This window comes from Anomaloglossus baeobatrachus, chromosome 5 (genome assembly GCF_048569485.1).
Source record: "Anomaloglossus baeobatrachus isolate aAnoBae1 chromosome 5, aAnoBae1.hap1, whole genome shotgun sequence".
Lineage (NCBI taxonomy): Eukaryota > Metazoa > Chordata > Amphibia > Anura > Aromobatidae > Anomaloglossus > Anomaloglossus baeobatrachus.
Window position 1 is genome coordinate 37,872,832 of NC_134357.1, and position 15,346 is coordinate 37,888,177.

A 15,346-nucleotide genomic window follows, 5' to 3' on the forward strand; every position below is an offset into this window, starting at 1 on the left:
TTCTGTATTAATGTCCCCCAGTTTGGCCCCTTCCAGTAATAATGTCCCCTATCCTGGCCCCTTTCTATAATAATTGTCCCCCATCCTGAGCCTTTTCAGTAATAATGTCCCCCATCCTGGCTCCTTTCTGTAATAATGTCCCCCATCCTGGACCCTTCCAGAAATAATGTCCTCATCTTGATCCTTTTCTGTAATAATGTCCCCTATCCTGGCTCCTTCCAGCAATAATGTCCTCCATCCTGGTCCCTTCCAGTAATAATGTCCCCCCATCCTGGCCTCTTTCTGTAATAATGTCCCCCATCCTGGCTCCATCCAGTTATAATGTCCCCCATCCTGGCTCGTTTCAGTAAAAATGTCCTCCATCCTGATCCATTTCTGTAATAATGTCCCCTATCCTGGCTCCTTCCAGTAATAATGTCCTCCAATCTGGCTCCTTCCAGCAATAATGTCCTCCATCCTGGTCCCTTCCAGTAATAATGTCCCCCCATCCTGTCCTCTTTCTGTAATGTCCCCCATCCAAGGCCCTTCCAGTAAAAATGTCTTCCATCCTGGCCGCTTCCAGTAATAACATCTCCCATCCTGGTCCCTTCCAATAATAATGTCCTCCATCCTGGCCGCTTCCAGTAATAATATTCCCATCCTGGCCCTTTTCTGTAATAATCTCCCCCATCTTGAGCCTTTTCAGTCATAATATCCCATCCTGATCCCTTTTTGTAATAGCGTCCCCCATCTTGACCCCTTCCAGTAATAATGTCCCCTATCCTGGCCCCGTTCTGTAACAATGCCCCCTCATGGGCACTTCTAGTAATAATGTCCTCCATCCTGGCTCCTTTGTGTAATAATGTCCCCCATCCTGGTCTCTTTCTGTTATAATATCCCCTATACTGGGTCCTTCCAGTAATAATGTACTCCATACTGGCCCCTTCTATTAATAATGTTCCCTTACTGGGCCTTCCCAATTTTATAATGCCTTTAATCCAATAACAACGTCTCTCATCCTAGGCCCCATCCTGACATAATGTCCCCCATCCTGATGTTAATGTTACCAATCCTGGTATAATGTCCCGAATCCTTGTTTACAATTGGGTTTCATTAAGAATGTTGCACTTTTTGGCTTTTACGGGCTCTTTGTTTCCGTGTATATTGTGGCTGCAGTAATGCGGGCGTCATACGATACGATCTATCGTACGAGCGATCGTACCCGCCCCCGTCGTTTGTGCGTCATGGACAAATCGCTGCCCGTGTCGCACAAAGTCGTTAAACCCCCATCACACGCACTTACCTGCTGAGCGACCTCGCTGTGGGCGGCGAACATCCACTTCCTGAAGGGGGAGGGACGTTCGGCGTCACAGTGACGTCACACAGCGGCCGCCCAATAGAAGCGGAGGGGCGGAGATGAGCGGGACGTAACATCCCGCCCACCTCCTTCCTTCAGCATTGCCGGCGGGACGCAGGTAAGCTGTGTTCATCGTTCCCGGGGTGTCACACGGAGCGACGTGTGCTGCCCCGGGTACAATGAACAATGCGCAAATAAGATTAAACGATTTTTTAAAAATGAGCGACGTGTACACGATACACGATTTATAACCGATTCTGCGTCGCTCTTAGGTGTCACACGAGACGACGTCGTGAACGATGCCGGATGTGCGTCACGAAAACCGTGACCCCCGACGATGTATCGCACGATAGATCGTCTCGTGCGACGCCCGCATAGGTTAAATGCAAATCCATCAGTGAGCTCGTTCTGACCAAAAATTTGTAACTCTTTGATCTGTCTTTCTGTGCAGATTTATGACCACATGAAAGCTGAGCTGACCTCAGTTAACTCATTCTGCAACCAAGAATATGCAGGGAAAACAAAAAGCTTGTAAAAGCCAACTAATGCACAATATTTAATGAAAATCAACCACAAACATTATTTTTTTAGCCCAAAATACATGGATTTGAGTAAAATAAAAAAGGTCAACATATCTTTTAAGCTCCGTGGCACAACTGTATGTAATGAATTGACTTACATTATGCCACAATCACATCATGGTAATGAAAGGGTGCAGGAGCTATACGGTGCGATTATCAGGGTAGTCTGGCAGTGACTCATTTTAATTCTTTTTTAAAAATTTACTTTAACTTCTTGACCACGGAGCGATTTTCAAGATGCGGGGGGTCTGGCGTGTGAGCCCGCATCAAAGGCAGGGACACGGCCGATGCCGTAAATATACATCATCGTTTGTGAAAGGATTAAAGAATGGGGAGAAAGTTCAACTCATCTTTCATGTGGTCATAAATCAGCTGAGAGGAACTCAGAAGTAAAATAATAAGACATATAAACTCCCCCCGTCAGAATGAGCTCACTGATCGATTCTCAGTTAACTCATTCTGCAGCCGGCAACAGACCGTACAACACAGAGGGTGTAGAATGGAAAAAGTGCAACATTTTTAATGAACCCCAAATGTAAAAATAATCTTCAGATACAAATTTGCCTCCAAAGATGTTCATATCCTTTATATTTTACTTTTAAAATGATTCTGCAATTTTTTTTTTGTCTTGCATTTAAAAGGGTTTTCCATAACTTATTTTTTTTTCCATAGGTTAAAAACAAGAAAACTATAATCGCGTACTGTCCACTTTTTTGCTGCCCCAATCTTTGTTGACAGTCTGCATTGGTGATGTCAAGCCAACACCACACATAACCACTGCAGCCAATCCCTGGTCTCAGCAGTCTTGTCAGTGTAGATGGCACAAGACTGCTGAGCCCAGTGATTGGTTGCAGCGTTCGTGTGTAGTGTAATTGTGACTGTGACGACATGGGCCCCTTCTGTGCCTAGCATGAGTTAAATTTCTTAAAATTGAGCCAGACATGAAGATAGTTAGTTTGTTTATAGACGCGGGATAAGCCCCTCATTGTTTCTACAAGACTCTTAGGGGTACTTTGCACACTATGACATCGCAAGCCGATGCTGCGATGCCGAGCGCGATAGTCCCCGCCCCCGTCGCATCTGCGATATTTTGTGATAGCTGCCGTAGCGAATATTATCGCATACCTGCCCTGCGACGTCGCTCTGGCCGGCGACCCGCCTCCTTCCTAAGGGGGCGGGTCGTGCGGCATCACAGCGACGTCACATGGTAGGCGGCCAATAGAAGCGGAGGGGCGGAGATGAGCGGGATGTAAACATCCTGCCCACCTCCTTCCTTCCTCATTGCAGACGGGACGCAGGTAAGGAGATGTTCCTCGCTCCTGCGGCTTCATACACAGCGATGTGTGCTGCCGCAGGAACAAGGAACAACATCGTACCGTAGCTGTAGCCAAAATAATGAAAATGACCGACACTACACCGATCATACGATACCGACGATTTTGCGCTCGGTAATCGTAGTTAAAACGATTTACACACTACGATGTCGAGAGTGACGCCGGATGTGCGTCACTTTCGATTTGACCCCACCGACATCGCACCTGCGATGTCGTAGTGTGCAAAAGGCCCCTTGGGGGTACTTCTCACATAGCGAAATCACTAGCGAAGTCGCTGCTTAGTCACGGTTTTTATGACGCATCAGTGACCTCATTAGCGATCTCGCTGTGTGTGACACTGAGCAGCGATCTGGCCCCTGCTGTGAAATCGCTGCTCATTACACACAGCGCTGGTTCATTTTTTGGACGTTGCTCTCCCGCTGTGAAGCACACATCGCTGTGTTTGACAGCGAGAGAGCAACGATCTGAATGTGCAGGGAGCACGGAGTCGGCTTCTGGCAGCCTGCGATAAGCTGTAACCAAGGTAAATATCGGGTAACCAAGCAAAGCCCTTTGCTTGGTTACCCGATATTTACCTTGGTTACTAGCGTCCGCCGCTCTCAGGCTGCCAGTGCCGGCTCCCTGCACACGTAGCCAGAGTACATATCGGATAAATAAGCAAAGCGCTTTGCTTATTAACCCTATGTGTACTATGGCTACGAGTGCAGGTAGCCAGCGCTAAGCGGTGTGCGCTGATAACCAAGGTAAATATCGGGTAACCAAGCAAAGTGCTTTGCTTGGTTACCCGATATATAACTTAGTTACAAAGCGCAGCATCGCTTCCACGCGTCGCTGGGGGCTGGTCACTGGTGAGATTTGCCTGATTGACAGCTCACCACCGACCATGTAGCGACGCACCAGCGATCCTGACCAGGTGGGATCGCTGGAGCGTCGCTAAAGTGTGACGGTACCCTTAAGGCCCAGTCACACACAACGACTTACCAGCGATCCCGAAAACGATGCGACCTGATAGAGATCGCAGGTAAGTCGCTGGGAGGTCACAGGTGAGATGTCACAGTCAGATCTTACCAGCGATGCAGGAACAATACAGGTCGCAGTAGCGACCTGTATAACGATCTCAGCAGTCACTGTGACCCTGTCACACAGTGTCAAACACAGCGATGTGTCCTGCCCAGCAGGACATCGCCTTTGAAGAAAATGACCTGGACCATTCGGCAACGACTAGCGATCTCACACCAGGGGCCTGATCGCTGGTAGGTGTCACACATAACGAGATCGCTAACGGGATCGCTACTGCGTCACCAAACGGTGCCTCAGCTGCGATCTCGCTAGCGATCTCGTTATGTGTGACAGTACCTTTAGGAGTCTAGTGTTACAGTTCTTGTTGACTCATGTAATTGCCTTGGCCTGTGAAGGTCAGATAGCCAGACAAATCAATTATGCGAACTTCCCATTGTATTACTATGTGAACTGCTAGATGTGATGTACGGTAACTTAGGGTACCGTCTCACTAAACGACGTACCAGCGATTCCGACTACGATACGACCTGGTCAGGTTAGCTGGTGCTTTGCTACATGGTCGCTGGTGAGCTGTCAATCAGGCAGATCTCACCAGCGACAAGCCTCCAGCAACTCGTGGAATGATGCTGTGCTTGGTAACCAGGGTAAATATCGGGTAACTAAGCAAAGCACTTTGCTTGGTTACCCGATATTTATCCTGGTTACCAGCGTACACCGCTTAGCGCTGGCTCCCTGCACACGTAGCCAGGGTACACATCGGGTTACTAAGCAAAGCGCTTTGCTTAGTTACCCGATATTTACCCTGGTTACCAGCGTACGCTGCTTACACAGAGTCGGTACTCGTTGGTCTCCCACCGTCAAACACGCCGATGAGGTCACTGGTACGGTCCAAAACCTGTGACTCAGCAGCGATCTCGCTATGTGAGAAGCACCCCTTAGCTGTCTCTCCCTCATCTTTGGATATTTTGTATACGGCTTGAAATCTAGCCAGTAAGAGCCCGGTCTTATCCACCAATCGTGAAGACCTCAATGGTCTGAATGGAGAGCTCAGGGGTATAAGAAGGAGGACTGTCCATTGCCTGGGTAGACTCTTGCTACATGATACCAATCTAGGACCTGCGGATCCGATTGGTAAGCCATAGCTGAACCTGGATTATAATACTATATGGACTTCAGCATCGAATGCAAGAATTCGGCTGAGATATCAAGGACTACCCAGGGAAGGAATCCAGCTTGGGACAATTCCATCACCTGACTACAGGCTTTGCAGTCCTCAGTCAGCTTCCTAAACCTGGTGTTATTCCATTCTCGGTGGGTGCCCGCCAAAAGCGGGGTGCTGCTGGTTTGGAGTAAGTAGCCCTGGAAGCTCTGAGGCACGGACATTCTAATCCCTGGTGAGCCAGCGGAAGGGGGAGAAACAGTTGCCGGTTATATTCTGTGGTTTTGCTGGTTATGTGTTATGTGCCGTTAATTGTTTGGGGATCCAATAAAGCCTTAATATTGTGATTCCCTCACCCTGTGTTGTCTGAGTAGTGTTCTGCCCACGGTTAAGGAGGACGGGCGTTCAGTTGGGATGAGCCCTCGGTCATGCTGTCTTTCTAAAGGCGGCCGGGCCAGCGGACAAGAGCACCCACTGACCCCCGTGTCTCCACAGGAGAGCACCCACTGACCCCCGGGTCTCCCCAGTGACATCACTGCTGCAGCTTGTCAATAATGGGTAAAGCAGACTTGTATCTGGGTTTTCCGGCACCTGGGGCAATAATTCAGTTTGCGTAGTCGTCATGTGACCAGTCATTCAGATCCAATTTTCACACTTAGCCACGTGCCGACGAGCTGCTCTTCATAATTCTCTCAATGTTCAGTGAAAAACTGAGCGAAGCAGGTTGAAAAGCTGGATATCACGTGACGATAAGTATGAAAATCACATGTGAGTGGAGTGGCAATGTGATGACTGCTGGAACCAGCAAGCAGAGCTGAATCCTGACAGTGAGTATATTACACGCTGCTAGGATTGGGCATGCTACAGGGCTTAATTTTATAATTAAAGGGATTTTCCAGGTTTGAGATGAAAGTCTGTAGTCACTCTAGGTGACTGCAGACTTCTGAATTCTCACAGCGAGCACTGCACACTTTTAGGATTCTCCCTTATTGGTGGCAAGAGTGGACAGTTATGTGAGTGCAAGTATGCGATTTGTATACTTCTAGTCAAACTCTGACTAGACGTGTCCAGAATCACTCAATTCATTTTCATTGAGCGAGGCCACACATATCCAGTCAGCAAGTGACTGAATATATGTAAATCTAATTTTTGCGGCTTTCTGACCTTCCACTCTCATGACCGACACCAGAAAATACGAACATTGTGCAGTGTGCGCACTGTGAGAATTCAGAAGTCTGCAATCACATAGAAAGATTGCAGACTCATCACAAACTTGGACAACCCCTTTAATGCTCATATCATAAATAAAAATATAGTAACCTTTAACTTGTCAGATAAAGCAATATGATATTAACATAGCTGTGTATCATGTAATCTTACAAGTTATGAATGGTTACATGTGTACAAGATCAGAAGTAATGACAGCACAAGAATACATCTCCAGAAACACCAACAGTGCAGAAATACATCACTAGAACCAACCAAAGTATCAAAATACATCCCAAGAACAACCAGAGGTACAGAAATACATCATTAGAAACACCAGCAGTACCGAAATACAGCACCAGAACCAGCAGTAGTACAGAAATTCATCATAAGAACCACTAGGAGTACAGAAACACAGTAGCAAAACCCTTATCAGTACAGAAATGAATCACCAGAACCACCAGCAATACAGAAATTCATCATAAGAACAACCAGCAGTACAGAAATACATCACTAGAACTCTCTTTAGTACAGAAATACATCACTAAAACCACCAAAATTACCAAAATACATAACCAGAACAAGCAGTAGTACAGAAATACATCATTAAAACCCCCATCAGTACAGAAACACAGAATCAAAACCCTGATCAGTTCAGAAAAACATCACCAGCGGTACCAAAATTCATCACCGGAACCAGCAGTAGTATAGAAATACATCACTAGAACCCCCATCAGTACAGAAATAACCTTATGCGGTACAGAAATATATCACCAGAACTACCAGCAGTAAAGAAATTCATCATAAGAACCAGAGTCAGCACAGAAACAGCATCGCTAGAACCCCCATCAGTACAAAAATACAGCATCAAAACCCTCATCAGTACATAGTACATCAATTGTAATGATAGTTCAGACCCATATACATTTGTATTGCAAGAGCCTACAACTTCCAGTACATCCTTAACAGTGGTAAAGAGATACTGGGAGTTGTTATTATTCATCAGACTGTGGCCATACAGGAACCACAGTACTGATGAGAATTAGTCAATATCATAAATAAACATTTACATACAGGTAACATGGATATCATTGTCTCTGAAACAAGTCAATCTCTTTCTTTTCTTCATGATGACTTTTCACATCCACAGCTCGTCTCTGAAGACTTCCATCTTCTCCACTCTTCATCATGACATGCCGACACAATGCCCTTAAAAATATCACAATAATTATAATACTTCTGAATTAAAATATCTGCTCTCCACTGTGCCCCTGAATAAATAATTGGTCCTCATTGTGTTCCCTGTTAAAAATATGATGCACAGACTGTCCTCCTTATGGTACATGCCCTCAACCCTGCCCTCTCCTTTCCATACTGAGCCCCTCTTCACACTGTCCTCACATTTTGTCCACATTATACTGACCAGTCTCTATATTGTGCCCCCTCATCATACTTCCCCTCCTCAGCATACTGTCCCAGCATTGCTGTTGCCTCACACTATCCCTCCATGCTGCCCCCTTTCTATACTGCGCCCCGCTCCACCCACACACTACCAAGTCTTTATTCTGTGCCCTCTCAAATCTTTCTCATCCCATACTGTCTCCTAATTCTCTTCATATTCATACTGCACCTGCACCCATCCCCCTCTTGCTCCCCATACTTTGTTCTCAAAATTAACCCCCCTTTGCTCCCGATACTGTGTCCTCAAATGTACTCCCCTTGTTCCCCATACATTGTCCTCAAATTTCCTCCTTCGCTCCCCATACAGTGTCCTCAAATTTCTTCCTTCGCTCCCCATACCGTGTCCTAAAAATTTCCCCCCTTACTCCTCATAATGTGTCCTCAAATTCCCCCCCACCGTTTACTCTCCATACTGTGTACTTAAATTTCTCCACTGTCCCTCGCTCCCCATATTGTGTCTGTATAAATACCTTTCGCCCTCTCTCCTCCCATACTGTGAACTCACGTTCCTTACTCCCTTCCCCTAATTTCAATAAATCTTCGGTGTCTTCAGCTCCACTGTAGCACTTAAAACAGGAAATTTCTGCCGCCTCTGCGGCACCAAGGGGTGATGTTAGCAGTGGGATAATATGACCTGATCACGCTGGTGATGTCATCCTGACCAGGAAGTGCTGACGGTCAGGGTTTGAATTGTACTCACTACTGAAAGACAATTTATCGCTAGGTGGCAGCGAGCCAGCGTGGTAAGCTTGACAGACGACTCTGAGAACTGCTGTATCCTAGTTTGGGAGGGAGCTGCAAAATGCAGCCGCCAGGGAAACACCTAGGACCGCCACTTCAGGCTGCCCAACTGCGCTGCTTTGCAAGCTGCACCCGGTACAAATGCCCTGCCGGCCCCCCTAGATACGCCACTGGGTAAAAACAGCATTTTTTATCGGTAAGGTGCCCATTCTGTCATTTGCACTGTCTGCTCCCATCTATCATTTATGAAGAATTTCTATTATGTTCCAATTTATATATGACGCCCCTGGACTATTCAGGTCATTACAGGGTACTGCACAAACTGCCCTCCCCATGCAGTATTCAATCCCCCATGGTTCTGGGTTTCCATCCTACAGTGCTGCCTCCATCAGCATTCACAAATCCTAGATACACCTTACACCACACCTGTCAGGCACACCAGTGGGCTGCTTATGCAGGAATATGACCGCCCACCAAGGGGTCAGACAGGGAGGTGTCAAGTCAGTTCAGTGGTAGCCCTCGAGCTGTGAGGAGCTCTATGGACGCTGGGAGTTGTAGCTCCCAGGGGAGAAGTAAACTAGGTCACAGACGGTGGTCTGGACCTAGAGGAGTCAGACCCCCGGTCGCAGGGGATTGAGGCTAGGTGCCTAGGATCCATCAAGGAGGACGGTCAGTAGCCTTGTCCTATCACCGGTCCGGAACCAAAGGCACGACGGGGTACACGGACCCTAGGTTGGGGAGAAGCTTCAGGCAACCCGGCAATTAAACTGTGGAGAAGGGGGCCTTTATGGACTGTTTCCATGAATCTCAGAGATCGGGGGCACTAGCGCAACGAGGGGATAGAGCTTTCCATACAAGCAGCCCACTGAAATCCCAAGCGTGAGCTCCTGAGAGCAAGCTCCTCCACTTAGCCACAGTGGGGAGCGGGGCCCGGATAGCTCCAAGCTACCGGGCCACAACGGACAATCTAAAACTTAGTGCCAGGAGGCAGGTTACAGACCACCGGCAGTAATGTGGGGGACAGGACCCAGACGAGCTCAACTCGAGAGGCAACGGCGTTCAGAGATTTGGTTTACCCTGTTGTCAGCGTCTGCTTCATTGCTGAGTGAGTACCCGACTTACCCCTGCATTGCGTCCCCGCATCACCCACCAGAGTCCCAGGGCCTACCGCTACCCGTGGAGGGCAACGTCACCTTGCTGCCCCACTCCATCGCCCAGGTACTCCCAACGGCAGCGGTGGTACTCCCAATTACTGCACACTACGGGTGGCGTCACGAACTACACCAAATCCCCTGTAAATATTCCCTTTCCATTTGAGTGTGGCCCCTAAGCCCCCAGGTCCAGAGACCCTCGAGCCACAAACGATCACCACCCCCGCATCCCAGCGGTTTGATCCGCTACTGGGGCGGCACATATACATATTCCTCATATGGGGATAGCATTAATGAGCTAAGAATTGCACAAATACAATAATAACTAAACGCACATCCTTGATGGGTGGTTGCACTGCAGCCAGAGGCAATTTCAGGGGTGGTAGTTTAAACATCCTTTTAAGTAAATGGAAGGGATTCAATCATTGAGCACCCTTCTATTAATGCCAAGAGTGGCTCAAAAGGGCATTACTCTTTCTAGAGGGTACAGCATAGCCAAACATTACATAAAAAGCCCACTGACTTCTATAAGGACTGTGTAATGTTTCTTTTGACCTGTGGTGGCGCTGCAGAAAAACTGAATACATACTGCAGTGTTACTAGATAGTTACAGGTAATTACAGAGGTCTAAGTAGCAGAACTGTTTGGGTCAAGTTCATTAGGAATTAAAGGGAATATGTCAGCAGGTTGTTGCTATTTAATCTGAGATGGGTCACAGGCTGTGTACTGTAGTTTCAATATAATCAGTATTTTCTCATCATGAGGTTATCACTGCCTGATTACATCTCATTGGCATAGCATTCAGGCTAATCTATGCAACACCACTCCCATCACTGATTAGCAGTTTGCTGACAATTCATAATATAGACAAGAAACTGCCCATCAGATGTGTGTGTGAGCTCATATACAGCGCAGAAGTGTTAGCTTTGTTATATGTATATCAGACAAAACAGGTATTCTATGAAATCTATACCAAGCAGCCCAGTAAGTGACACATCCCTGGAATCAGGTTTTCTTGCAACCAGTTATGCTGCTCTCAGATTATATAGCAAAAACTACTGACAGATTACCTTTAATGCCAGTTTTAACTAAATTGTTTTCGATAATAGCGTATGTTTAAAGCATTGATTAGGGGACTGCCATGGGGACCCACATCGGTCCAAATTATTAATTACTCTATTGAAATCAGTTTTAGAGGTGTAATTAATTGGGATTGCCCTCTATAATGTTTTAAGAAAAATCAGTAGGAAATGTTATGGAACATTGACTGATGGAAGACTGCCATGAGGAGCCACGCCAGTCAAAATAATGGGCCATTATGCTATTGAAGCCAGTCAAAGAACTTGCCACAAATGTGCAATTAAATAGGGGTTACACACTAAACAGTTTTTCTGAAGTATTAATAGGGCATGTTATAAAACATTGATTGGTTTGGGACTGCCAAATGTACCCACATCAGTCCAAATAATGGGATATTACTCTATTGAAATAAGTCAAAGAAATATTATAGGGGACTACTCACTAGTGTTTTATGAAACATCAGTGAGACATATTATGAAAAATATGAAATATTGATTGATAGTAGACTGCCACCGAGATCCATATCATTCCAAATAAAGTGCTATTACCCAATTTAAAAATCATTCATCAAACATGCCACATGTATACAGTTAGGCTATGTGCGCACTGGGAAATGGAATTTTCTTGAGAAAATTCCGCATGCTATCAAAGATTACCGCAACCGCGGTAAAAAACCGCGGCAAACCGCATGCGGTTTGCTACGGTTTCACCGCGGTATTGTTCGCGGCATTGCCGCGGTTTTGCCGCGTGCGGGTTGGGATGTGCTTTATATGCAATAAAGCACATTGAAAAAAGAAAAAAAAAAAGTCATTTAATTCTGAGATAGTAGATAGATAGACAGAAGAATAGATAGAGGGATAGATAGATAGACAGACAGATAGAGGGATAGATAGATAGATAGATAGATAGATAGAGGACAGATCGCTGCATTTCCCACGGTCGGCAGTGAGTTCACATTACCGGCCGTGGGAAATGACCGGTAATTACCTCTGCTGTCTGCTGCATTCATTCAGCGCTGTGTCTGTGACAGTCGCGGCTGGATGTAAGCCTCGCAGGACGTCGGAGCTGTGGATTACGCCGGAGCTTTGTTTCGGGAGGGGTTAATAAAATGGTGAACGAGGCTTGTTTGTTTTATTTAAAATAAAGGATTTTTCGGTGTCTGTGTTTTATTCACTTTACTTACGGGTTGATCATGTCAGCTGTCTCATAGACGCTGCCATGATCAAGCCTGGAGTTAATGGCGGTGATCCACCACCATTAACCCCTTGTATTACCCTGCTGCTACTGCTACACGGCGGCAGGAAGAGCCGGGGACACGCCGGTGCTGCCGCATAATGCATGCGACAGTCCCGGGGCAGCTGCTGCTGATATTTTCGGCTGCGGGAGGGGGAGTGAGGCGGGGGACATTAACCCTGCCCCTCTCCCTCCCCAGCCTGAGAATACCGGGCCGCCGCTGTGTGCTTACCTCGGCTGGACGGTAAATATACAGCGGAGCCCACGTTCTTTGTTTTCTATATTTCCGTTTGCTTTCTATGTGTGTTCTATGTGTCTGTGTCTGTGTTCTATGTCTGTGATGTGTCTGTGTGTGTGATCTGTGTGTTTGTTTACTCTCTGTTTTGCTTCCTCTTCCTGTAATGACATCACTTCCCTGCAAAACCGCAGACAGGCGATGTACATTACCGGAGGTAAACCGCGAAATACCGCAGGGAATAACGCAGGAAAACGCAGTGAACCGCACAGAATTTGCTTCCTGCGTTATTCCCTGCGGGATTTCACGATTAACATTGGAGTCAATGTAGTGAAATCCCGCAGCGATGTGCGGAAAAGAAGTGACATGCAATTGTTTTTGCTGCGGGAATCCCGCAGCAAAACATGCAGCTGTCAAATTCCGCCCAGTGCGCACAGGATTTTTTTTGCCCATAGGTTTTGCTGGTGATTCACTGTAGAGAGGTTATGAACATTTTCTGCAGCGAAACATGCAGCAAAACCGCAAAAAATCCGCGGCAAAATCCAGTAAGTGCGCACATAGCCTTAATCGGCGTTACTCACTATAGTTTTTTATGAAAGATCATGATCAGATCATGTTATAAAACTGTGATTCGTGGGGAACCTCCACGGGTACCCATACAAGTCCAACTAATACGATATTACCCTATTGAAATAAGTCAACGATGGGTAATTAATGGGGATTACTCACTGTAATGTCTTATGAAACATAAGTGGGATATCTTCTGAAAATCATGAAATTTTGATTGATAGTGGACTGCCACCAAGATCCATACCATTCCAAATAAGGGGCTATTACCCCATTAAAAATCTGTCATCAAACATGCCACATGTGTACAGTTAATCGGCATTACTCCCTATAGTTTTTTATTAAATATAATTAGATTATGTTATAATATCATGATTGGTGAGGAACCGCCATGGGTACCCACACAAGTCCAAACAATTAGCTAATTTTAGTCCTGGAATTATTAAAAGCTCCCAATAATTTAATTAAGGAGTGACTACATAAGGGCAGCTCACACTTAAAGCCAATTATTGAAATGTGTTGGTGTCACACAAACAAATATTTAAAAATAAAATACTATGGTGGGAAACTATAGCAGGCTGCAGTTATGTATATATTAGCCATGACATAATAAACTGAGCATTGTTGAGGTGGAGGCAGCCACGTAAACCCCATGTCTGCTTGCTCTAGAATGTAAATAATCAGCACAATACCTGGATGCGCTCCACTGCCACACATATAAAGACCATGTATTGGAGTTCTATAATTTGCAAATCCTGGTATGGGGCGAGCAAAGTACAACTGGTCCAGAGACATGCTCCCATGGAAAATGTTCTGCAATCAAAAAATAAGAAGAGCTGATCAAAAAAAGGAGTGAAAACAGCTTTTATCCAATAGTAATTGATTTTGTTTGGCCTTTTTTGTTGGTCAGGAGGAATAATTTTGCACTGCAGAATCCTCCCATCACAATATGGTTGAATGAAACCTGTGCTATACCTTGGCAAACAGATGCACCTTAGGAAATAAAGAGGTTTATGACATACCGATATATTATAATTTATAAACCAGACCACATTGTTAGGAGTGTAACTATAGAGTGCGCAGGGTTAGCAGTTTCCTAAAAGTCCTCCTGCTACATAAAAATGCACTCGTGATTGTTAATGGCAAATCATAAATAGGGGGGGAAGGGGCTAATACAGATTTAGCAGATTTGGGCTTGCATGCTATTCCATATAAGAGCCTCATATAAATACAGCTAATATTAAAAAGCCCAGAAACATCAATTTGTGCCTCTCCAGAGGGGGGGAGAGCCATTTGCCACTTTCCAGCCAAATTGAAAATATTTCCTTGATCGATGGCATAAATGAACCCTATAAATCAGTTATTTTTTGGTGTTCTATTGAAAATCTCAATTAAAGTGTGTATGTTGCTAAGTTTCAAAATACAATCTGCATAAATTATTAGATAAATCTCTTAGACCTGATGAGGCTGGTGTACTTAATTTAAGAATCCATATCACAATACCTGTATAAGCATTCTACATTTTATGAGGGACCTAAATGTATTCATTATCTGCCCACCCGCTCAGCCAGCCTAACTGACAGCTGCAGCTTGTCCTGAGCAGTGTGAGATCTCAGCAGCAGGGAGGAGGGACACTGAGAAGTTGTCAATGAGACTAGATGAGCAAGGATTTAGCAGAAGCAGGAAGTAGGGACACTGAGAAGATATTAAGCATGCTACATGGGCAAAAATTCAGCAGTAAATAGGAGGAGCACTGATAAGCAATCAATCAGATGAGTGAAAAGTCAGCAGCAGGGAGGAGGGACATTGAGATGTAAGTCAGACTAGATGAGCAGAGATGAAGCAGGAAGAAGGGGCACTGAGCAGCTATCAAGCATGCTAGGTGGGTCAAGATTCAGCAGTACATAGGAGGAGCACTGAGAAGCTATTAGGTGACTGAAAAGTCAGCAGCAGGGAGGAGGGACACTGAGGAGATGTCAGTGAGACTAGATAAGCAGAGATTTAGGAGAAGCAAGAAGGAGGGTCACTGAGCACATATTAAGCATGCTAGGTGGGCGAAGATTCAGCAGTAAATAGGAGGAGCACTGAGAAGCTGTCAATTAGGTGGGTCAAAATTCAGCAGCAGGGAGGAGGGACATTGAGGAAAGGTCAGTGACACTAGATGAGCAGATGTAAAGAAGGAAGAAGGGGTAGTGAACATGCTACATGGGTGAAGATTCTGCAATAAATAGGAGCACTGAGA

General features: G+C 45.7%; 1 protein-coding gene across 1 annotated transcript in view; it reads right to left on the reverse strand.

Annotated features, from left to right (window-relative positions):
- The window catches only part of PYROXD2 (pyridine nucleotide-disulphide oxidoreductase domain 2), a 140,493-nt gene that overhangs the window by 11,629 nt on the left and 113,518 nt on the right, over nt 1-15,346 (reverse strand). The window contains exon 15 of the mRNA XM_075352240.1: nt 13,797-13,917. Coding sequence (XP_075208355.1) covers nt 13,797-13,917 — 121 coding nt within the window. The remainder of the gene's footprint in view (nt 1-13,796; nt 13,918-15,346) is intronic.